The sequence below is a fragment of the Notolepis coatsorum genome (assembly GCF_963971535.1).
Source record: "Notolepis coatsorum genome assembly, chromosome: 5".
NCBI classification, from domain to species: Eukaryota; Metazoa; Chordata; class Actinopteri; order Aulopiformes; family Paralepididae; genus Notolepis; species Notolepis coatsorum.
In genome coordinates, this window is record NC_140169.1 from 153,991,850 (window position 1) to 154,017,970 (window position 26,121).

A 26,121-nucleotide genomic window follows, 5' to 3' on the forward strand; every position below is an offset into this window, starting at 1 on the left:
TTCTGGTTTTTAATGGCAGTTAAAGTTAAAGTAAAAGAGAATTTGTTATTTTTTCGGTTAAATATTTTCAACATAGAGGCGAATATAAACGGAAACTCCTAGGTCATTTATTTGTGTGGCTATATTCCCGCGTTGTGCACGATGACGAATTTATATAATATCTAGATTGTACAACACACACAATGTATACCTGCTCTACACTTTTAGGATATATATTTGATGATCCCGAAGGAGGTGGATGATGGAATTACACAGAAGATCACCCGCAGACTCGCCGTAGTCACTGGTATGTTTATATTTCTGTTTTTGTTTATTATTTTTAGGCCGCTCGGTGGTTTGTTTCCATCCATTCCTACCTATATGCAGCTATATCATTCAGAAAACTGTTATAAACGTCTGCGTTCCCAGGATGAATTCCTGCTATCAGTCCTTTTATTAACCCGTGCTGAACTTGGAAAAGGGTTTTTTATGTATTGCTGCTCCCTTGGAGTCTCTTGCAGAAGGATTTAAATCCTGGGGTCGGGAGCACAGGTTTCCTCAGTCAGTCCCCTCTGGATGAACTGGAGACAAGTCCATCTGGCTGCTTGTTGTGACTGAGCTGATTGCTCTTAGTCTAACTTTGGACCAGATGATGTTTTGTGTGACTGTGGTTTTTAGATTTCAACCTCATAATCTGTAAACTGTATTGTCTGCATTGTTCTGCGTCTATAACCCTTAAATGTCTTCGCCACGCGACACTCCTGGAAAAAAAGATATTCGTAACCTCAACGAGGCTTCTCTGGTTAGAATATAAAGGTTCAACAAATAAAAGAAAAATTAATAAACAAAAAGAGAGTGAGCTAACTATATCTCGTTTACATTTACCAAGTTGATATTGGAAACACTCTGGTTGTATATAGCCAAACCACATTTTTAACTTCCACGAGGACTGATATCATATTTCTCACGTGTTTATTCTCAAATCAGGTTGTTTTTAATCCCTCGTGCGAATAATTTACCCGTTAAAAGAAGTGTTTTTTTAATCCCCACTTCCATTGTTGTTGAATCTGGGCAACACTGCAGCTCCGAGGCCGCGATGACGTTCTTAACACAACATGGGAATCTCAATAGAAACTCAATAGAAACACCCTGTAAGCCTTATATTTTTAAATACCTATTTATAATTATTTGGTATAGCCTCATGCGACCTTAAAATACACAAATTTAGACCTTGCATATCAGTAAGGCTGTGTGGGCTGGTGGATATGCCTTTCAGTAAAAAGGTAAATAGCATATGTCCTGCATGGAAAGGTGATGCTTATTTGTGTTTTTAGTTGTTGTTTTTTTCACATTAAACCTCACAATGCTGGGGCTTGGAATACACGTATACAAGTATTCACTTGATTTTGTAATATGACGCAAAAAAAGATAGTTTATTCCACGTGAACAGCAGCCTATATTATGTGTGCTGCAGATATCATGCGAGCTCTAAACCAATATTTCTTTGCAACATTTAAATGAGAGCTGAATGCACTAAACTTCTATCAGCAGCTTAACAGTTGAGCGATTATATAAATATTATATATATAAAATATTATATGTTACCCCCGTGCCCCCCCCTCCTCTTAATATTTCCTTATGGAATATCTTACTTTGCAGTATCAAGGGCAAGGGTGGGACTGAACAACATGATTTGCATATCACGTGATTCCGTATTAACAAATCAACAATTACCTACCCTTTATTCTTTAGGAGTTGCTAAAAGGGTCGCAACTAAAGAAGCGTTTGGGAAAGCTCCATGGAGATGTGTGAACGGACTCCTTTAAATGCCGGCTATGTTGGTTCTCTGTTGAATTTCTCCACTCCGGAATCACTGTATTTCTCCAACTTACGGAGTAATGGAGCCCATCTCCCCGGCGCGCTGCATCAGATCGCCTACAACAGGAGGGACGTGTGCACGCTCCCGTGGACTCCGTCAAGTTCGTGCACATCGTCGCCGCCACAGAGCCGCGCCTTCGTCGGAGGCTACTCTCCCCCGTTCCTGGCGAATTCAGTGGCTGTGAACCACGGCGCCAATCCTCTCGGCCACCACCACCACCACCACCACACCAAGGGGCCCCACCACTTGGTGGACGAGGCGGCGAGTCGGTACTGTTTGCAGGACACGCCGCACCACAACAAGCCGGAGGACTCTGCGGCCAAACAACACTCTCAAGGAGGAGGCTTCGCCGGCGAGTTGTTGCACGGAGGCGCCGCCACAAGCAGCCGTGGTCCCAAGTACGAGTACTCAAACCTGGACAGTCGAGTCCACATTTCTGCAGCCCAGCTCGACCTACATTCCTCAAACCAAGCAATAGTAACCGGTACTAAGCAGCAGGCACTGGGCAGGGGTTCTGTTCAGCCGTCGTCGAGTAGGCCCCCATGCTCCAGGACCACTTTTGCAGAAGGTATATAGATGATTTGATCCGTTTGTTATTTATTCATTTTTCGTTATTTGACGCACTTTGAGAACATGTATATATTCTGATATATATACCAACACTGTGCATGCGTTATTTTATCCTATTTACTCTCTGGCATCTTCATATATACCCCATATGTGTTATGCATGTGGACACTACCATGCACTTTACTGCACCTTTGCACTCTGGTTAGATGCAGAGCACATTTCGTGTGTGTATACTCTGTACACTTGCATGCTACTTGTGCAATGGCAATAAATCTATAATATAATCTATTCTAATCCAATCTAATCCAATCCTACAATCAATACAATGCAATACCATCAAATCTAATATAATCCAATCTAATATAATATAATCCAATATAATATAATCCAATATAATATAATATAATGCAATATAATATAATCCATTCTAATATAATATAATCCATCACAATCTAATATAATATAATATACACGTCGTGGCCTTTTCCCAGCATTCCTTAGGTGCACGAGAAGCACATTGAACCATCTGGATCTTATTTTGAACCATGTTTCAACCGTTTGTTGGCTTGTTTTGTACGTGTTATTGTTATTGTTGTGATTGATGGTGGTGTTGGCGGTGGATTCAACTTTAAAAAACGTTTGTTTTTCCGCTGTTTTCCTCCTCTCTCTCTCTCCACGTCTCACATCAGGTGCTGCGGCGCCCTGGTGCTCCTCGCAAGTGCGGGCCAGGAAGAAGAGGAAACCGTACACGAAGCCCCAGCTCGCTGAACTTGAGAACGAGTTCATGATGAACGAATTCATAAACAGACAGAAACGGAAAGAGCTGTCGGACAGACTGGACCTGAGCGACCAACAAGTGAAAATCTGGTTTCAGAACCGGCGGATGAAGAAGAAGAGACTGATGATGCGGGAGCAGGCGTTCTCGACGTACTGAGCTTGAATCTTGATCGTGACCTATAGTCGTTACCTATATGATGGTGCGGCAGACAACAAGGGCCACCAGACAACAAGGGCCACCATTTCACAAAAGACTGCGCGGTGGGAGATTTGACGAAGCATCTTATTGCTGCATTCTCAGCTCGAATATTGAAGCACAATAAATGTCTATTTTTTTTTATTTTTAATTTTTTTGCACGCCTCAGTTCATGGTATGGTCATGTATAGGTCTGTGTGTGTAAACCGTTGCATTTTTGATATTAGACGAATGTGGTTTGATTAATTGTTAGTCTTATAGCCGTTGACCATGGACATTAAATCAACATAGAGATGTTAAAGCTTGCAGATTAGACATATTTAGACCTATTCTCTCGATGTAATAATTCGACCTATAGATGGTCGTTTCTGAAATTCCCCCCCAAAATATGAAATAGCCCCCTGTTTAGGCCTGCTGTGCGAAATTGTGAAATGGTATTGTTTTTTGTTTTTTTTTGGGGGGTATTTTTGTTATAAACGTCGATTGAGTCTGTAGCCTATATTTGGAGGTATTTGTATGAATGTTTTCTCCATATCGGGCATATTAATTTGTCTGCCTTTGCTGGTGGGCCTATTCGTGGTCTGGAATCAGCCAGGCGTTGCAGGTCCGAACTCATGTTTTTTCGATGGAAGAGTTAAACATTGACCGAATATTAACATTATAAAAAAGTATACGTATAATTGCATGCCTTTTGCCTGACTACTGTAGTTGAATAAAACGTCAGAATACTGTATTCTTCTTTGTTTGACTTGTTCATATGCGGGCAATGGTTATACACACGTCCACTTCGCCTTTGCACTTTACAAAGAGTCCTATAAGATAATATTCCATTATTGATCCCCTTGGGGGAAATTCAGGCTATTACGTTACTTTAATTTCAAGAGTATATCAGAAACGCTTCGTGCAGGGTATATGAAACAGGGCGCTTGCCATCTGGATTAACGAGACACGGAGAGCTGTTCTCCGAGTCGCCACTATGCGTCAATTTGTGGATGTGAAAATATGCAGCTGACTGACACTGGATCAGTTCAATCCAATTACGTCCCCAAACATGATACCATCAGCAATAACCATCACGGTCGCACGAAATTGCCTCTGAGATCACAATTGTATATAGCGTTATATAGTCGGCTTCAACCTGGCAACGTATAAGCGTTCTAAATCGACCCAAGTTCATTTCCTGCAGTGTTTGCTTAATTCGACAACGGACTTGGGTGCAAACTGTTCCCTAGCAACAGGATTCCGGTGGAACAGTCTATAGGCCAACGTCAGTCAGTCACGTCATTAGCTTGCAACATAGGCTAACATATGAACGCTGCAGGCATGCAGTAGTGTTAGCGGGTTACGTTATAGAGAACAAACGTTATACATAATGAACGACATATAGGCCTATAGCTTAATTGGCGCATGCAAACATATATGTACCAATGATGACAGGGTGTAGTTTAATAACATCTATTTTTTTTAAATACCAAAGCTAATGGATACAAAATGGTACAACATCGAAAACTATAAACCGTTCTATATAGGCCTATTAGAAATCTGTTATGGACCTCTTTTTATCAGCCCACCTTTCACCCACGACATATAAAAATGGTAAATTGATAAACCAGTTACTTAATTTGACTTTATATGCATTTAAACTCACTTTCCCATTTTATACGAATCTTTATTAAACCCATTGTCGGTCATTGTGATGGATAAACGTGTTTTCGAGAGGGATCTCATCGCAACAAGGGGCATTTTGTCCGTCCTGCGACTTGCAGCAGCGAATCTGTCAATGGTTTTAAAGACACATAACTGCTAAGAATATTTGAACACCCCCAAAAACCTATACGCTTGTCCCTACTACCCATGCAGCGATGACCTTGACGGTGTATAAGACGGCTTTAGCAACTCGAGAATATGGTGTGTATTGTATTCACTGTAACGTTTGAAAAAAGTAGTAGAACGCGCTCACCTCACTAGACTTGACACTGGGTGCTGTAACCTCTGATATCATACATAAAAATAGGGAAACAATGTCCTGGAGTGCGTGCCTGGACATTGTTTCCCTATTTTTATGTATTCACTGTAACGTTACAATTAAAATAGAAATTAGATATATTCAATGTTTCTTCATATTTATCAAACTGTAGGGTGAAGGGCCGTTTAGTATTTTTCATTAAGTACATAGGCTACCTGTCATTTTGAATTGTTACAATTTCAGGGAACTAATGTCAAAACCTTTACTGCTCTGTATTTCCTATATCATATCAGACACCTAACTTCGAGCGAGACAAACAGTTCATGGCAACCATATATACCGACCATACAGAGGTGAACTTATTGAGGAGGGAATGCGTCATAACACTGACATACAAAAACATATAGACAGTTTCAAAGTGACAACAATAACAGTACAATCACCCAAGTTCATTTCCTTGTGCACAGTGTTTGCTGATGCAATAGTTGCAATAGGCGGGAAATACATTTGGGTCCAAACGGCTCCCCAGCAACAGATTTCCAGTGAAACCGTCTATGTAACAATTCAACTTTTGTGAGGAAATGTAATAATAATAATAATAATAACAAATACAAAAACAGACTTTTAGAGACGGGTTTATGTTATGGGACCTTTGCTCATTCGAGCTTTAGTGGGGGTTGGCCAGCGTGCATTCTCGCACGTTCTTCTCTCACAATGACTGAAATGTGGACAATTGATACAAAATAAATGTCCCAATAGCAGCAGTTGATGCTCTAAGAAATTATGATTATATTATAGAATTAGTTTAGATTAGATTGAAATGTATTGTCATTATAACAGAAGTGGCATCCAACCAGAGTCCAAATGCAACAGTAAAGTGCGATATGATTAAACTGGATATAACATATATATTAGTACTACTGAGTAATAGTGCTAACCAGATGTATGTACAGAGTTGTAGTATGAATATATGGGGAAAATAAGTACATGTGTAGGTTTGTGTATAGCGTTATATTCAATATATTTGATATCCCTTATTTTTTATAGGACTGTTGTGGATTTCTAGATGCAATGTGGTTAATACCAAATACTGGTTCCTTCATTGGCTTATTATAGGGGCACTACCTTTAGGGCTACACAGATCTGTCTTCACTATTAGTTTATACCATAAACTAAAATCCTAAGGGTTCGGTGTTCCTATTGGCCTAAACGTTACATTTCTGTAGTATTCTGACTTTGGTTTTATTTGAGCAAGCATTTAACTAATGAAACATCACGATGCACAAGATGAAATACCTTAAAACCAAAACACTGTGTCCGACAGTCCGTCCGACCTATAAATGTGGTCAGCGTCCGATGTCAGAAACCTCAGCCTGCAGCCAGGCCAACGCCATCGCATACCAATGCAACTTTCCTTGGCCTGGTTCAGAACTATCAAATAACCACCATGATACAAATAGCACCAATATTGATTCTATGGAACATTTCAGAACCATGCAGCGAGAACTATTAATGGTCTTAAAAGGAACTGTCAGAGCATACACGCTACCATAAATAATTAACTTAACTACTTTTTAAGGGTTCTATAATGTAATAATCTCAAAATAAGCTGTTCATTCCAAGAGTATGGTTTACAGAAAAGCGTGTGCAGGTTTTGCTAATTGTGTGTACTTGTGGCAGTTCTAAACATGGCTTCTTGGAGCCATTATGACGGAATTAGCCTTGTAGTTCTATAACTAATAGTGGTTCTAAACATTTTAAATAACATTTTAAATAACATTTAGAGATAGACAGTTTGGACCCATAAGTGCATTTCCCGACAGCTATTGCACGAGGAAACATTGCAACAGGAAATAAACTTGGGTCCTTTTCGAGTGTTATTATTTTCACTTTGAACCTTCTCGTCGTGTGTGGCTCTTTGAGTATAGCGGTGGTTCTAGAATGCACATTTTGCCCACAATAAACCTGGATTAAACATACCATGTATATAGTTTATGCAGTAAGGAGTCTTTTGAACAGAGATAATATGAATGTGATTGTAACAAGATATCATCCTGTGTATTGTACATATCTTGGACTGTGTTGACTATCTGATATTGCTACAGCCGGCGTCTTTTGTGTGTGTGTGTGTGTGTGTGTGTGTGTGTGTGTCTCTGTGTGTGTGTGTGTGTGTGTGTGTGTGTGTGTGTGTGTGTGTGTGTGTGTGTGTGTGTGTGTGTGTGTGTGTGTGTGTGTGTGTGTGTGTGTGTGTGTGTGTGTGTGTGTGTGTGTGTGTGTGTGTGTGTGTGTGTGTGTGTGTGTGTGTGTGTGTGTGTGTGTGTGTGTAACTGTTTTCCCTCCGTTCATATGTTGCTTTGGTTGTTTTTGTACCCAGAGCCTCGTTTCCAAAGTCTCACAGCTAGTATCCCAGGAAGCGGGGGCGCCAAAGCAAAGTTAAGGTCAAGGGAGAATGCAATGTTGCTCTCCAAAATTCTAGCTCAAGGTTTACCCAATTGTAATGTGGCGATTGTTGACCGAACTGCCTCGTTTTTTAATTCAGTTTTTCACTAAGGTATTTTAAAAATGCGAATCCTGTACAACGACGTAATTAACCCAAAACAAAAAAGTGTCCAATTCGTTTTTGTAATTATACCCTGCTGTGTGTATAGGCCTATACATTTCTTGGTAGCAGGGAAGGTATCTTGACTTCAAAAGTTATTCATCTTGGAAAAATGTCATTCAATATCACATCCATTATTTATTTATAGGCTATAGCGTGGACAGTCAATTACACAAGATAGCTTCTGCTTATAAATGCGGTGGAAAAAAACGCGTGAACAGGTGCTGTGATTTAAGGCTATAAATAATAATAATACGAATTATAATAAGAATAATAGGAATAAGAATGACCTCGGTAATTTAGTAGAACCTAGAATAGCCTATACAATATCAATATAAATAGTTAACGAGCAAGTTTAACCATAATCTACACCTTTCCTCTTCAAACAAGAGAACTAAACTCTGTCACATTGGAGATTTCCCTGAAACTAACTATTGGGGGGGGGAATAAAGACAAGTCCATTTGGAACCTTTTACGGGCCATGGTTGAGCAACTGCGGCGGACGAAACCGCGTAAAACAACCGAGTTTGTTTGTCAAATCAAGTCTAAACATTTTTGCTTTGTTCACTGCAACCTATACAATCTCGTGAACGACACCCTGTTAAAAGGCAGAGAGGGAGAAACTAACGCAGCAGCAGATGGAGAGTTTACTCCTCTTAAAGATTATCCGGCGTTTAGGCTAATTTGGCGACGTGTGTTTGCTATATACACATATGCTAGAAGTTTTATTTTTGTTAAGCGAACGACGTAAATTATCAAAATGAATACACACGTGTATGGGCCTGCAAACGAGAGCTATACGTTTTGAATTGATGAAATGTGGGTAAATTGTAGTATAATGCGTCGAGATGTGGTGTACTGGAATACCATGAGTCTAACGTCAGACCTATAGCATTCAGGCCATCTAAGCACAATAGTACCAGATAAGTAAAAAATAAATGAACAAACAAACAAACAAAAAAGAAAGAAAGAAATCATTTAAAAAAGAAATAACTTATCAAGAGTTGTTGGTGAGAGATGTTGATGTATGTTGGTGTGTCTATACAACAACAACAACAACAACAACAACAACAGGGCTCAATATCAAAGTTTAATTGAACAAATTATTTAACAAACTATTTTAAAAAGTCTTTATTCTTTCAGTTGTCTGGCGGCTAACTTGCTAACCCTGCATCTCGCAAATATCCTTAACCCCCTGTATAGTCGTGAAATGTCGCTAAGCTACAAGCCTTCGCCTAAGTAGAATGTCCCCTTTGTCTGTGTAATCAACTGATTTGAGTGCGGGCGGTTATTGCTGAATGGTTGGTGCATCACCTCAGAACTCAGGCGGTCAAAGCCAGCACAGTTGTCTTGTACTTGGCCATGCGGTGTCTCTTGGTTAGGTTAGATTAACCATGTTTGTACCGTGTCGTTTTGGTGTTTTTGTGAAGAATTTTCCAGAGCCATCATCCAGCCTCGACGAACATCTTGGGCCATTGTATTTGGATTTCTAAAAACCCGCCTGTCTACAAAGAATGTTAAGGTAGGCTAAATTAAGAGCAGCCAGGAATAATGTTTTAAAATCTACATTTAAATGTCCATATATGTTTATATTCTTAACAAACAATAACCTGTATGTATAGTCTATCCACAATTCCTCTTTACCTAAACGGTGGCATCTTAGCTTTTGGCACTGGGCTGTAAAGGCCTGAATGTTCGTGGATTCACAAAAAACTTTCGGTTTAGGGGTTTAAGGTTGATAATGTGCTCTTTTCACGTTGTCTACACTGATCACTGCCTATTTCAATTGGGCTTGTATTCGAAATACAACTTCAAAGTTTATATACGAGTGGCCTGTGAAGATGATATCATGATGCATGGGGCTTCTTATAAAAAACGCCTATAAAGAGATGCATGTTTCCTCATAGTGTCTGTAAACTGCCTACCGTGTGGCCTTGGTGGACCAACTCTACTCCCCAAGTTCTGTGGAGGTCAATTTCAATGTTTTCCCAATCTGTTGATAGGCTGCACACTCGCGACGCGCTAGCCTACTCCAATCAGTGCGAAATACACGGATTAACGTCTACGAACGCACGGCGGTTGTCATTGCATTGAGGAATATTAAATTGTCCTTAACAGTCGATGAAATATTCCAGTGGTGGTTTTTGACTCTCTTCCTCGAGCTATAGGGCAAGGGGACAGTGAGAGGAGTTGCCTCTCGCTCGGAGACAGCCAATGAACTCTCTCGTGCATGCGCCCGCATGCGTTCCTCTGGACAGTTTTTAATGACTGATATTGATGTATGGTAATTCCTTCGCCCGGATCACATGACACAATTACCTCGAGAATCGATCAAGATGAATTGCACGCCTGCCTACGTTTCCGATTTTTCCTCCCTCGCGGGTCCCTTCCACACGCCTATGGTGCAATAGATGGACAAAGTTTAACACACTCAAGCTGCCAATTCCTCTCGCTATTGCAAAAGGAAAGAGGGCGAGATGACGGAATACGATGATCGCGGCAACTGTACATCAAATATGTATCTGCCGAGCTGTACATATTACGTCTCGACGCCCGATTTTACAACAGTCTCCTCCTTTTTACCGCAGACCACTTCGTGTCAAATTAATTTCCCTTATTCTCCCAACATAGCTCAAGTCCAACCGGTTCGAGAAGTCGCTTTCAGGGACTATGGACTGGATCACCCGAGCAAATGGCATTACAGGGGCAATTACGCGTCGTACTATTCAACGGACGAGATGATGCATCGGGACTTGCTCCAGTCATCGACCAGGGCGGACGTGATATTCAAAAACGACGCCCTGTACGGTCATCATCACCGCGGAGCGGCGAACCCGTCGCCCTGCAATTTATTCACCAACGTGGGCCGAAATGGGGTTCTTCCTCAGGGATTCGACCAGTTCTTCGAGACTAGTAGCAGCACCACCGCGGAGAAGCCCAACCCAGAGCACCCCAAACACAAGACAGACTCCGCGGTCCCGGGAGATGCCGCTTGCAATAAGCAGACATCAATTACTAACCCCGAGCCATCCAAGCCAGAACCGGACGAGGACATCGATGAGGACGATTCATCATCCAACTGTGGAGACAAAAACACCGAACAAAGTAGGTGTAGCCTTGGACACACAATATAGTGCGAGTATATAGACTATAGTAACTATGCTGTACTACCATGTCATGGCCAGTTTTATGTGTCGCTTTATATGCATGCAAACGCTTTTATATACCAATAAGATTTACTTTATGGTTGTAAAGGTATTTACAATGGGAAATCAATGTAGGGAAGCAAATTATGGTTTGTCTTTGCTGGTATAGTTTGTGTAATAATATAAATCTATAGCCTGTTATTTTTAGCCACTTGTAATTATACATGGTTTCCAAAGACAACATATCATTTTATTGCATGCGTGGACCTATAGCAGAAAACGTATTTTGCAACATTTGAGGGGAAATGTGGCTTAAAAGCCTGCCTCGAAATCTGTTTTTAGGAAGAATTTGATTTGCACATACTTTGTATATTGTTTTGGCGCGTGTGCGCGTGTGTGTGCGTGTGTGTGCGTGTGTGTGCGTGTGCGTGTGTGTGTGTGTGTGTGTGTGCGTGTGTGGGGGTGGGGGTGTGTGTGTGTGCGTGCATGCTTTCGAGGCGCATGCGCGTGTGACCCACGAACCGACGCACACGCACGTGCACACATCCAGCAGTGAGAGCAGGCCTTTGTGCGCCTAGAGAGAACAGTTTATTTGTCCAGCTAACTTGTTAACTGTGCTATACACTCTCTTGTAAAACAATTGTAAATGCTCTCCCTTTTCAACAAACGTCTCCATTTCCCCCCCCCCTGTGTGTGTAGGTTCAACGAGATCCAGGAAAAAGAGATGTCCCTACTCCAAATACCAGATTCGAGAACTTGAACGAGAATTCTTTTTCAATGTGTACATAAACAAGGAGAAGCGGCTCCAGTTGTCCAGAATGTTGAACCTGTCCGACCGCCAGGTGAAGATTTGGTTCCAAAATAGAAGAATGAAAGAGAAAAAGTTGAACCGGGATCGCCTTCAGTATTTCACTGGGAATCCCTTATTCTGATTATGGCGGCACAGTGGAGCAGATATAGAGAGTACGGACAACAAAAACAAAAAGGGTGCAAGTAGCCTAATAATATGGGAGTTTATGAACCGAATTTTTTTTTGCAGAATGGACCTCTCGGCATTTTTTTGGAGCTTGACTTAAGCATTTTAATCAGCGGAATGAACGCGCGCCACGTTTTTTGTTATACCTTATAATTCTTTGACATTTGCATAATCAACTTATATTTTCTTTGTGAACATGTGTACTAGTCCAATTTTATTTATTTGTGTTTATACCTTTTCGCCTTATACTGTCATAGTCTACGCAGCTATACGAATATTTCAGCCCAGTAGGCGGCTATAATATGAAGTTATTTATAATGCTATGGATTACTTGTGTATGCATTTAATTGACGCATGAGCTGTATAATGTGGTGTACAACAAAAACAATAAAGTAGACACGACAAAATGTTGCATCATCTATATATCTATATTTAAAGATATGTAGATTTATTCCTGTGCCCTGCAGCATATTTTATATAGGTTTGTCCACAGAACACCGAAATAGCTGGAAAACGTGGGAGGTATAGTGCCCAAAATATGGCGTATATATATGGAAACGTATATATATTGCCAATATTTATCCACATGTTTAATTTAACCACATGTTATTTTAGTTTTTCCGGTGCATATACAGAGGTGGTTAGAAAATCGTGGGTTTTCTTCAATCAGTGGCCAAAATTTAGCTTATATGGACCTCTCATTTCCTCCGCTGTCTGACACTGGATTGTTTACTAAACCTTGAACCGTCTAGACCTATAATAAACGTATAGCTGTAAATGTCTAAATAGGGGGCTATTTGGACCTTTGGTGTCCCAAGCCCCAGAATTCAACACGCGGGTTATTCCTTCTGGCCTGGAGATATTTAACTCCTGAAGTGTAGCCTATAGAAACCTGAACACGTGTTGTGGCCATGGGCTGTAGCCTATAGCAATAGGGGAGAGCTGGTTCGGGACCCTCTTGTGTCGAGAGATAACCTTCCATTATCACGGATAACATGGAACAGGAATGAGAATAGTTTGATCCCGGAACAGATACAGGTGGCGGCTGACAATTTATTACGTTTATTAGAGCCCAACTGGAATGTGAAAGGCATAATTTAGTTAAATAATACAAGTGCATTCTTCCCAAACCTCCACCTCACTGCGGTTGGGACAGTGGCTATAGCAGCGTTGGTTGGGACACCTTGTCCTATGAGCTCACAAACAGCTGTTGAAATTGAACACATTGGAGCTATAATATAACTTGTTAACATATTCCTTTGGGGCAAAAAATATTACTTTTGTAAAGGTATTTCATATATATTTATGTAAATTACTGGAAATGGAATTTGGTTGTATTTGAGTCTTTAAAACCGCTTGACAGGCGGGCACATTTAGCATAAAACGCCTGTCGATTGCATATATACCCAAAGTAATTCGAAAGTTATTCTTGAACTGCACTTATAGCTGCACATGCGTGAGTCTTTAATTTCAGTGGCACTTATCAACTGGATCTGGTTACCATATAATCGCCTCCAAATCACGTGAGTCATCTTCAGTCATCATCAACAATATAGTTGATTAAATGTATTGTCATCATACAGCACAAGTACAACGGAAATAAGTTTGGCGTCCAACACTAGAGTGCAAATGTAAACAGTAAAGTATATAATATACAACGTACACGTGATTAAACTGGGTATAGAATATATAAATGAGTATACTACTGAGTAATAGTGCAAATCAGATACAGAGTTTAATATGTACAATGATGGTATAAAGACATGGTAGTAATTCATACTGTATAAGTATAACTAGTAAGAGAAGAACTTGTAAGTCGCTTTGGATAAAAGCGTCAGCTAAATGACTAAATGTAAATGTATAGAGTGGGATATGTACAGATATAGATATAGTATCTACAGATATTTTAAAAGGATTATATGCTATACAGACTGATGTTAAAATCATGGTCATGTTAGAATTAGCCTTTCACTCATTATATAGTTTTCAATAACCACAGTGGTGTCCAGGCCGTCCCGTGGAGACTCTTGGCAGTTATACACAAACAGTATAGCATCAAAATAAGCTTTCCAACTATATACTAACTAAAGACAGGATGCTAGAAGAAAAACAACAGAACATGGTTTGTTTGTTTTATAGTTAAAATAAATGTTAAGTATAGCTAGCTGTACATGCTGGAGACTGGCCTGATGTTACTGACCAACTCTATAGCAGCGATGGCTGTCGGAATGTAGAGCTATTATTTTAACAAATAAATACTATACTTACAGCACCTTTAATTATAAAATCGTAAATAAAATATGAGGGACGGGCAGAAGGTCTCCGCTTTGAGCTTGAAAGTGAAGATCTATATGTGCACGGTGAGCGGTATAGCTATACTTTCTAACTAAAACATTTGAAAAAGACACCTTCCCAACTGTCCCCGTGTCCCAACCGACCCTGCTCTCCCCCTATACACACTACTAAATGATTTCAACAGATTCTATTCGCATGCGTCTCTAATTTGAAATGTCGCCTCGCCTCCCCCTTAGGGTGCAATTGTCAAATCAGTGTCAGTGCGGGGGAAATATTTGGGAATAGGTTTCACACGCGACGTGAAGTCAGCACCGTCACCTCTCACCTATTTAGTTGGGGGGGGGGGGGGGGGGCTTACAGGTATTCTGATATGTTGTTGAGAGGATAGACGCCCTCAAACATCTGCAAATACAAAGGTCTCTGAAATGGCAGCGAATTAGTGGGTTCTCATGTCTTTCGTCGTTTCGGATGAGATTATTGCAGACAATGCATAATTGGATTCCATATTCATGATGTGATTTATGACTTGGGAGGGAGTATAGACGCAGAATTTTGGCCCATATCCACAAGAGCCTCCCCACTGAGCTAAAATTCCTGTAAACACATTTTGGCTTCTGAAATCACACATGAAGTGTGGTGCAAGTTTGCTATTACGCTATTATACGACTGCGTATACAGAATCGAAAGGTTTAGAAAACGACAGTGCGGCCTGAATCCGTATAGTAGCAGTAAGTGTTATATATCAGTATGTGTTTGATCAAAACTATTAAATGCATTGTTGCATTGTTTACACACAACCATAACTTTCCTGGCAATTCCTGCAGGATGAGTATTTTCTTTGCACCGTGTGTGCCATGTGCATTAAGCAACAATTACGCTACATCCTCAGCTGTTTTGGATTATTTTATGCAAACAAATGACCAAAAATGAGACCAAACGTGTTGTATACCTCGAGTATATAAACCACCAAATGTTTGTTGATGTCATATAAGTTGATTGCAAAACAACGTGTAGGCTATTTCGTCACGCCGCCGTCGGAATGCCAAGTAGAACGCAGGGCCACAGTGTAGGCCAAGGTCTTTGTTGACAGACTCAAGTTCCTTCTAATTCTATCCACATGAGGGCAGACTTGTAGCTGCAATTAGTGCGACAAAAAAAGGTATAGTTCGGCCAAATGTCCCATGGAGGAGAAGGAAGAGACCGTTTGTTTTTGTTTTCATCTGAATGATAATAACTCTATCTGCCTTATAGCCCGAGTTCCCCCATCTCTCAAACATGGTTTGACGTATGGTTTTTGAAATAATATTCACATCCTGCATTACTATATTTCACCGTGGCTTTGGAAGAGACCTATAATCCATATACAACACGGTTATAGCTTTAGACAACCGAATTGGAACACACTTGGAATGTCCTGCACGCGGGGGACATCCCATACCTCACTACTACTAAGATTAATTAGCGTGGCTTAAATTTAAAGGTGCACCATGCCGTTTTGGGAGAGGAATTTGAACCCCAGTGGGGGAAATTGTGTAGTAAGGCTATATTTTCACAAGTGAATTAATAACATGTCCCTGGAAATTCATGGGTCCCTGGGACGCTATATATTTGACGCTATAGGTATACGTGAAAAGTTACCGTTTCACAGTTGTTTTTTCAGTGGCTGGGTCCCGCTATAAATATATCCTATATACCGCAAGCATCGCATTGGCTTGTGTTTGGTTCATATAGTGGCTCGAAATGATTTTGTTTTGATTTATTATAACACAGGATATGATAACGTGCGTCTTTCTCCCTAAGCTACACTGCAGTGCACCTGTATATAGGACTACAAGCACAGCGATGGTATATATCTAAAAAACAATAAATCCAGAGGCAATACTCAGTTTGAATATTATTCAGATGAGATAGATTTTCTGTTGAATTTATTCAGTGGTTGTGTCTTGTTGTGGCCCTATATGATTTCATTCAAATTCGCGTTCAAATGGTTTCGATGGGTTAGGAAAGATGGATGCATATCCATCGGCTGAGTAGCTCACATGCAAACACACCTCTGCTTGTGAAACTTGAATTCAACCTGGACGCTCGTATAGCGGCCCTCGGACTATGATGTTAGATAATGATACTCTTCCAGGGGACAGTTTATCGTAGGCCTACAATAACTTATATGGTATAAAAGCTTTATTTTGTCTTGTGTTATGATTACGGGGGGGTGGGGGGGGGGGGGGGGGGGATTTAAAGGTTAATTTGCCGCTCTGTGTCCTAAATGTTTTTAACTGGTGGAACCTGATCGTCCCACAGGCATATTTAGTTCTCTATTTAAAAAAAAGAAAATTAGCTTGTTTTTTTATGGCAAAATATCAACCAGCACTAGAATATTTTCTAACGCAAGCCGGGATATGCTGCTGATTTGTGCAATGTATGTTATTTGTCTGTCGTTTGTCTTGATTTTTTTATTTAAAATTTCAGAATATATATAAGAAGGTATTGCACGATTATGGTATATTTTTATATTGTCAGAAATTGGAGTGCACCTATATGGTTTAATTTTACTCGTACTCATAGTATACATTACGGTTCAAAATCTTTATTGCCTATATTTATTGTAACAATATAACATAGGTCATACAGACATCATCTGCACCTTTGTTTATGTTTCTTTCCCTCATATTCAGAGTTAATTATATTGTTTACACTGTTTATTTGTTCTCATATTTATATATATATATATATATAGATCTAATTTCATTGCCTATATTTATATCTTTCTACAATCACCCTGGCCATACCTGTACCCAACCTCCCCCCACCCCCACTCGCCCTCCCCATGCGGCCATGACGCCTAAAGGAATATCTTATCTTTTCTTATATTTTCTTAGTATAATAAGATACATTGAAGCCTGCACTCCGGTTAAATATCGACCTATATGCAATTTTCGTTAACCTCAACAATGAGACGTTATTGGCCTAATTAATTGGTCATGTTTAATTTATGTAAAAATCATTGTAGCCTTGTTATAAGTAAAACCTAGTCTAATGAAATAGCCTTAATTATGAATATTTAAAACTAATTAACCTGAGAGTCCTGTGAAAATAATTAGTCTATTTTAGGCCAGTATACTTACAAACACACGTTTTTCCAAGAACAAATGTTGACGTTCTTTTGTTTGTTATAGACGTCCTATAGGATAGTTTACCTGATTAAAAAAAGGTAAAGAACGTGGTGAGATCCCGCAGCAATGCTCTCTGGTGTTACAGTATGTGGTTTGGCGGTACGATGCATTTTTGTGTTTAGGTGCAGTAAGGTTTTGATTCCCCCCAGACATCTGTACATAGCGGCCGACCACGTGTTATTAACCCTGCAACGGCGCCCCATAAGAGATAGCATCACTTTAAACTTGACATTTGAACATATTCTCCTAAATAAACACTAATAGCAAAAATGCAAATGACATTTGTTAGATTTGCCGAGTGATTTATTCATTTATTAATTTTAATTTCATTTTTTACAAGCAAACAACATATTTCTGATTTGCCTCTTTAATTACTCACCTTTCGGACTTAACTAATTAGGTTGGACTGTTCATTTAACCTATATAAGTACACAATTATTAACATTCACATTTGTGGAATGTTTGCCTATATGTGTTCACTGATTTCAAGTATAGCTTTTTTCTCATTATTGATTTTAGTAAATGTTATTCCCGCACGGGTCTGCGTGTGTCCTGCAGGCTTATATCGGGAAGATATATCCCCCGAAATCCATATGTAAATTAAAGCGAATCGGTACATAGTTACTATAACTCTCATACATTTACAAAATAAATAACTCTGGTCACAAATTATTCTTTTTTTCCTTCCATTTTATTCAAATGACATACCCGCAAACAGAAGTATATGAGTTGTGTAAGTATAAACAGGTCATATTTGCAAAGACTGACACAGGAATCAGTAAAAATGCGTCGGTTACTTTCCTTCAGATAGTAAGTAACGTTATAGTACTATTGTTCGATACAGTATATGGCTGCAGTCATTACCTATGCGCCATGCAGACTACACACACACACACACACACACACACACACACACACACACACACACACACACACACACACACACACACACACACACACACACGCACACACACACACACACACACACACACGTGCACACACACACACACACACACACACACACACACGCACACACACGTATACACACACGTCTCCATAGGCCTGCATGCCATGCGTGTGCATTTGACAGCTGAATGGAAGGTTTTCCAAAAAAACATGATATCGTGGAAGACTTTCCCCATGGATATACTGAGCATTTTCCAAAACATTTCATTCCCCTTTTGATCGATTCCATTCAAATTAAAGGCATACGCTAAAAAAAAATAAAAAATAAAAGAATCCGCTTTGTGAGTCGCAGGAAAACCAATTTCAAGTCCGCGTTCTAGGTGTCGCTGTTGACCACGTCTGCGCGCACAAGGTATGAGTCAACGCGTCCTGCTCGGTGGGGAAGGAGGGCTGCGTCTCAAGGCCATTTTCAAATTTCATTGGTGGGCTTGTCATGTGGGCAGCGGAGAGAGGCACACGGAGATTGTTTCCCTAGATATGTCAGCTTACAAAGGACATCTCTCTCCTGTATAGAACTTAACCAAAATGTCCTTCCCCAGTAGCTCTCCCGCGGCAAACACCTTCCTAGTGGACTCTCTAATCGGTGCTTGCAGGACGGACAGCTTCTACTCCAGCGGCAATATGTACATGCCGTCCGGTTCAGACATGGGAACTTACGGAATGCAAACCTGTGGACTCCTGCCGTCTTTCGGCAAGCGAGCTGGGGAGGTCAGCCACCAAAACATGGGCATGAACGTCCACTCGTACATACCTCAGATGGACAATTGGGCAGATCCGAACAGATCTTGCAGAATAGAACCGCCCAATCAAATGTCAAATTGCACCTTTTCACAGAGCATAAAGGAGGAGAGTAACTGCTGCATGTATTCCGATAAGAGAGCGAAAGTCAGCCCGTCAGACGTGCACCACCCTGCATACTCTAACCACGTTATCCCCCACGAGTCCTGTCCGGTGGTGGTGGATGGTCCCGAGATCCCGGTACCGGGCTATTTCAGACTGAGCCAAACGTACGCGAATAACGGGAAACAGCAGCAGCAGGACTACAGAAGCCACAACGCGGCGGTGAGTCCAAACGGCACCACCGCCACCACGTTGATGCAACTCAACCGGGTCGTGGCTCCTAACAAACCGCAGTCGTCGTTGTCCTCCTCCTCCTCCCAATTCGCCGCCGCCGAAGTGCAGGAGAAGAAGACGGGGGAGAAGAACCGGGAGGGTTCGTCGAGGACCGGGACCCCCGTCCGCGCGGCGGCGGACAGTCCAGAGCCCAAGAGTGCCGGCGAGGAGAAGACTTGCTCCACGGAAGCCTCCGTCTCCAGCCCAGAGTTGCCCCAGAATAAGGAGCCGAAAGGTGGGTACTATACTAGTAGCCCGGCCCATGGCCGACAATAAAAAGGTTTGATCGTGTTGCTGCTGTAATACGAACGCTCCGGCACCATAAACCCCAGTATAAAACACAAACAACCCTAAAGTCGTAATGTTTAATGAGAGTCTTTCTCTCAGGTTGCAGTAATAGACAGTAAACACAGGGAAGGTTTTTTTTGACCATGCGACCGACACTGTGGAGCTCCTGTTTGTCCATTTTACTTGTTTAAATATATATAATTTTTTTGGTATTGTTATTATTATTATTTTATCTTCATTAAAAGGATAAGATCAGTCGTCTTATATTGTTTTTTTGTTTTGTTTTACTTAGCAATATAGGTTGAATTCAAACACCATAACGTCAATGATAGTGTATTGAGCATATAGATCTATTTTCGCCAATATTGTTGCAGAGGGTCCAACCTTCCACCTCTAATCAGAAACAGCAAGGACATGTAGGTTATTATAGAATGGGTTGAATAATCTATATGATATATATACAAATCTATATGAGCTCAACCCGTGAGCTCTGTTGACCAATTTAAAGCGTTCAATCCACGTTGAATATGACAATGACAACATATATTTGAGGTTGTTATTCAATATTTTGAATGGACTTAACTTGAGCCACAGTTCTGTGAGACTTAAATAACGAGATTTTTTTTTTTTTTTTTTTTTTTTTGCAATAATTTAAACTATATGGGGTTGTTCCTGTGTGCGGAATGTGCAACTTGGTTTTCCTCAGGGCGGTTTTGGGGCCTATATATAATTTCAGTTTTTGTATACGTGTGTACCTCCACTGATCACTTGTCTGGTAACATTTCCTGAGTATATGTTAACTTGGGGAGTGGGGAATGTATAGTAGCCATGAACTGAACTGGGGGGAAAAAGGTGAAATCCACTCATACCAGGTATAGGAGGAGTGGGGGGGGGGGGGGGGGGGGTCGTTCAACCTGAAATATGCGCCATATTGACTCCTGTTTTGTCGTTGGATCTCTTTCAGACTGCAAGCCCGCCGCGCCGCCGACGAGCAATTGGTTAACCGCGAAAAGCGGACGAAAGAAAAGATGCCCCTACACCAAGCACCAGACGCTCGAGTTGGAGAAGGAGTTCCTCTTCAACATGTACCTCACGCGAGAGCGCCGCCTAGAGATCAGTAAGGGCGTCAACCTGAGCGACAGACAGGTCAAGATTTGGTTCCAGAACCGGCGGATGAAGCTGAAGAAGATGAGCAGAGAGAACCGCATTCGGGAACTTACCTCCAATCTCACGTTTTCGTGAGCTTCGCATGTGTTCATCTAGTGTCCCATCATGTTGTTCCACCTCCTCTCTCTCTCTCTCCCCGTTTGACTTGATGCCACACGGTAGCATCGGACTATTCCCCCCCCCACCCCCCTTTCAATTTCAAACGAAACTGTGACTGTATATGCGACTTTATCATTATTTTCTATTTTACTTTGTGACGCATTGTGTATTTTTGCTTTATTTTTTATCACAGGGTAAAATGTAGGTCTTAAATTATTGGAATAGTTGACATTACGTTTTCCCCTCTTGTCAATACATTGCTATTTTATTGTGTCTGGAGAAGATGTCGCACTTATAGCGACCTATTTGGAAATAATTAGCCTATATCTCAGACAAGAAAGCACATTTTCCTTATTGTGATCTAGGCTCCTATATGTGACATTCGTTCAGCATTGAGCGCAGGCCGGCTACTCAGATAACTGTTTCTATAGGCCTATAGTACGTGATGACGAGCAATGTTAATCTGTGAATCTATTGCATGTTTGTGGCATGTATCCTGCAATAAATAGATTGTGAAACTACAATGTTTTGTATTTGTTTTACCCCATACAACCTGTAAATTCTCGTGCGATTTCAGCAGTATAGATTAGGCGTATTAAGTCTGAACGTGCGTCGTTTTCTAAAACTACGTGTGAATAAGATTTTACCTGGCACGTATTTGTTTTTATTTGATTTCTCCGTCATGTTGGTGGTTCTAGTTCCTCTATGCGGGTTGATTTGGAAGTGAAAAACGCGAATTTAGAGCAGCATTTTTCAAATTGGAATCAATATTACCTTTATTCGTTAACCGGGCCTACTTTGATGGATTGGACTTTGTGTGTTAATTTGCCTTATTGCAATGGAGAAGACGCGTTCCTGCAAAAATAAAAATTATTTTAATTTGAAAAGAAAATGAAATATTCCATAGCTAGCAGATTTTCTTTGACAAATATGACATTATTCGAATGGGTGTTGTAAGCTCGCTTTTATCCGTTTAAGCAAATATAGGTCAATGTTGAATTATTCAAACACGGGTTCCAGCATGCTTTGCTCAAATATCAGCTTCATGTCTGTATAAATTGATTAGACAAATCTGTACAGTTTTAACGCGCTACCGGCCATTCTGTGTAAAATGTTAACTTCAAGCCCGTTCCAATCGATCCGTCCCAACTGTGTACTGTTTTATTAATACACGTATAAACACTTCACAAAACTATTCCAATCAATTCCTATACTATAGGCCTAATGCGTACATTAAACGCATTTGGTACGATAGATGTGACATGAGATAGGATAACGGATAGCTCATTCTGCAATGTTTTCATATAAACACTGGATTTCCTCTGCATTGGCGACCTCCATTTCAAAATACACCCCCAAAATGTACATAGATAGATAGACAGACAGAGATAGATAGATAGATAGATAGATAGATAGATAGATAGATAGATAGATAGATAGATAGATAGATAGATAGATAGATAGATAGATAGATAGATAGATAGATAGATAGATAGATAGATAGATAGATAGATAGATAGATAGATAGATAGATAGATAGATAGATAGATAGATAGATAGATAGATAGATAGATAGATAGATAGATAGATAGATAGATAGATAGATAGATAGATAGATAGATAGATAGATAGATAGATAGATAGATAGATAGATAGATAGATAGATAGATAGATAGATAGATAGATAGATAGATAGATAGATAGATAGATAGATAGATAGATAGATAGATAGATAGATAGATAGATAGATAGATAGATAGATAGATAGATAGATAGATAGATAGATAGATAGATAGATAGATAGATAGATAGATAGATAGATAGATAGATAGATAGATAGATAGATAGATAGATAGATAGATAGATAGATAGATAGATAGATAGATAGATAGATAGATAGATAGATAGATAGATAGATAGATAGATAGATAGATAGATAGATAGATAGATAGATAGATAGATAGATAGATAGATAGATAGATAGATAGATAGATAGATAGATAGATAGATAGATAGATAGATAGATAGATAGATAGATAGATAGATAGATAGATAGATAGATAGATAGATAGATAGATAGATAGATAGATAGATAGATAGATAGATAGATAGATAGATAGATAGATAGATAGATAGATAGATAGATAGATAGATAGATAGATAGACAGACAGACAGAGATAGATAGATAGATAGATAGATAGATAGATAGATATATAGATAGATAGATAGATAGATAGATAGATAGATAGATAGATAGATAGATAGATAGATAGATAGATAGATAGATAGATAGATAGATAGATAGATAGATAGATAGATAGATAGATAGATAGATAGATAGATAGATAGACAGACAGACAGACAGACAGACAGACAGACAGACAGACAGACAGACAGACAGACAGACAGACAGACAGACAGACAGACAGACAGACAGACAGACAGACAGACAGACAGACAGACAGACAGACAGACAGACAGACAGACAGACAGACAGACAGACAGACAGACAGACAGACAGACAGACAGACAGACAGACAGACAGACAGACAGACAGACAGACAGACAGACAGACAGACAGACAGACAGACAGACAGACAGACAGACAGACAGACAGACAGACAGACAGACAGACAGACAGACAGACAGACAGACAGACAGACAGACAGACAGACAGACAGACAGACAGACAGACAGACAGACAGACAGACAGACAGACAGACAGACAGACAGACAGACAGACAGACAGACAGACAGACAGACAGACAGACAGACAGACAGACAGACAGACAGACAGACAGACAGACAGACAGACAGACAGACAGACAGACAGACAGACAGACAGACAGACTGTGTAGGTATACCGTCCCACAGATACACCAGGTTCCCACTTTCAGGTCTGCCACTAACCAACCCTATATAGGGCAGTGCACCGGATCCGTGTCCAACTTTAGCAGTGCGGCCCGCAGCTGCAGTCTGTGTAAACGGACACTGTGATGTTCAAGCACAACATCATTGCCATTTCAAAAACACACATCACATTTCGGTAAGCCGGTCCCTTCCTTCAACAGCTCAAACGGCACGTTACTTCCCTCCCCTCGTTCTTGACCATGATACGATTATACACGTCAGAATCTCACTGATGTGGTCCACGCACGTTAGCTCTGCGGCCTCATCTGAATCCAAAGGCTTGATTGAAGGTCACCAAACGGTGGCCTCAATTTCCGCACGCCAGCAAAAATAAAGCTGTCAGTATAGTGCTTAAAAATAAAACTATCTTAAATTCTGCTTTTCAGGCAACGATTCACAGATGCACGCTGTTACTATACGAGAGTCCTTTTTTATTAAAGGCACGTTATGTGTAATCACACTCACCTCATAAAACATTTATTGATACATAAAGACATTATTTATCCCTTAAATGCAATACAATCAATTTACGAATACGCTACTTCCACGGAGTAAACTTTCAACATGTATATCCCCCCAAAAAAACAGACAATATTATTCTTGATTTGAATGAAAATTAACAATGGGAAAAGCACATAGTGCTAACGGAAATGGCGTCTGTTATTTTACAACATGTTATTAAATTTATTTTTACGAGGACCCGTAGTCTATAAAACATTTTACAAGCATTGAGGGTATCGTGACGATATTGCAACAGTTTTCTCTCAAACATCGAAATGTAGGGCATCGGTGCTGATGTTGTTAACATGTGTAGGATCTATTAATATCTGTGAAATATTCCGGCGTGGCTCCCCTTCCAACTCGCACGCGTAAAAATGGACACTAAGAAAGGATTTCTTTTTTATACATTCTGACTCCATAAGTCGCGTCCGGACTTTCTTAGACATTATTGGAATGAAAAAAGGTAAGAAGAAAAAATAAATAAACATCGCTATCAGCGGACTGATTTACTCACTGTATTGGTAAATATGATCACGTGACCTATGTAACCAATCCCTGTAGATGAGCGCAGCAAAAATACTATGATTGTTCAGAGGGGGGAGAAGCTTCCCGTAACAGTGTAACCTTTTATATGACTACGAACAGAGATCAAAAAGATGTCTGCTTCCAGTAGCAGTCTAACCAACTGTTACGTGGATTCGATGCTGGGAGGAGGACACGAGGCGGACGATCACACGGTGTACGGGGCGCGCTTTCTCCCGCAGGGTCCGGTGACCCCGAGGCCACCAGGTACCTCCGCGGACAACGGAGACTTCTCCTCCTGCAGCTTTGCGCCCAAGTCCGCGGTCTTCCCGTCGTCGTGGCCCTCGGTTCACCCGGTCCAGTCCACCGGGATCTACCATCCGTACGCGCACCACCACCACCATGCCCACCCCCACCACCAGTCCCATCTGTCCGCCGCGGCTGACGGCAGATACGTCCGGTCCTGGATCGATCCCATCGCCGCCGCCGCCGCCAGCCACGTCTCCTCGTTCTCCGGTTTCCACTCCAACAACAGTCGCCTGCAACAGTTTCACGGCGGGACGAATAACAAGCCCGCCGCGGAGCAAAGTTTGCCGTCGAAAAGCACCGGGTGCGGGGACTGCGGGTTCGAGGCGCCGGAGAGTCGACGGGTCTCCGGTGGTGTCGGTGTCGGTGCTGACGCGTCCGAGAGGAGCGCCGAGAACAAGGCGAGCAGCAAAGAGAACATTGGAAGTGATCGTTCTAGCCACAGCGAGCCCAAAGAGGAGAAAGAACCACAACTTGACCCAAGTAAGTAAACGAAATAGCCTCTTGATTTACAACCCAAAGAACTGTATGAGCTGGGTGTGTAAAACTGGACGTTTTACTAACCTATAAAAGTGTCTCGCGTTTATACCGCGCGGCGCCGCGGCCCGGAGGAAAGAACAGCTCTATAGATTTGGGTTCAGCTCGTCCCGAAAAGTCCAAAAGTCCAAACAGCCTATAATTATAATTACAAA

At 40.8% G+C, this 26,121-nt stretch overlaps 4 protein-coding genes across 4 annotated transcripts in view; all 4 read left to right on the forward strand.

Annotated features, from left to right (window-relative positions):
- Positions 1 to 1,777: 1,777 nt before the first annotated feature.
- On the forward strand, positions 1,778 to 3,362 carry hoxd12a (homeobox D12a; the record flags this gene model as incomplete). Its single annotated transcript, XM_084314339.1, has 2 exons — positions 1,778 to 2,342; positions 3,118 to 3,362. 2 exons carry the CDS (start codon positions 1,778 to 1,780, stop codon positions 3,360 to 3,362), a joined length of 810 nt encoding a protein of 269 aa, XP_084170465.1.
- Positions 3,363 to 10,443: 7,081 nt separating this feature from the next.
- hoxd11a (homeobox D11a) lies at positions 10,444 to 12,044 on the forward strand (the record flags this gene model as incomplete). The annotated part of the gene is made up of 2 exons (XM_084314507.1): positions 10,444 to 11,071; positions 11,812 to 12,044. The coding sequence occupies 2 exons, from the start codon at positions 10,444 to 10,446 to the stop codon at positions 12,042 to 12,044; spliced, it is 861 nt and encodes a 286-aa protein (XP_084170633.1).
- A 6,988-nt stretch (positions 12,045 to 19,032) lies between these two features.
- Positions 19,033 to 21,220, forward strand: hoxd10a (homeobox D10a). The gene is made up of 2 exons (XM_084314886.1): positions 19,033 to 19,870; positions 20,888 to 21,220. Exons 1-2 carry the CDS (start codon positions 19,048 to 19,050, stop codon positions 21,163 to 21,165), a joined length of 1,101 nt encoding a protein of 366 aa, XP_084171012.1. The 5' UTR covers positions 19,033 to 19,047; the 3' UTR covers positions 21,166 to 21,220.
- A 4,037-nt stretch (positions 21,221 to 25,257) lies between these two features.
- hoxd9a (homeobox D9a) overlaps positions 25,258 to 26,121 on the forward strand; it is a gene marked incomplete at its 5' end in the record, with an annotated part of 1,235 nt that continues 371 nt past the window's right edge. Inside the window, one exon of the mRNA XM_084314340.1 lies at positions 25,258 to 25,912. Coding sequence (XP_084170466.1) covers positions 25,258 to 25,912 — 655 coding nt within the window. The remainder of the gene's footprint in view (positions 25,913 to 26,121) is intronic.

What these genes read in the sequence shown, in the direction of transcription:
- hoxd10a (XM_084314886.1), top strand. Translation starts at nt 19,048, where the DNA reads ATGTCCTTCCCCAGTAGCTCTCCCGCGGCAAACACCTTCCTAGTGGAC. An exon ending in CCAGAATAAGGAGCCGAAAG is followed by an intron (nt 19,871 to 20,887) that starts GTGGGTACTATA and finishes GATCTCTTTCAG; the next exon opens with ACTGCAAGCCCGCCGCGCCG.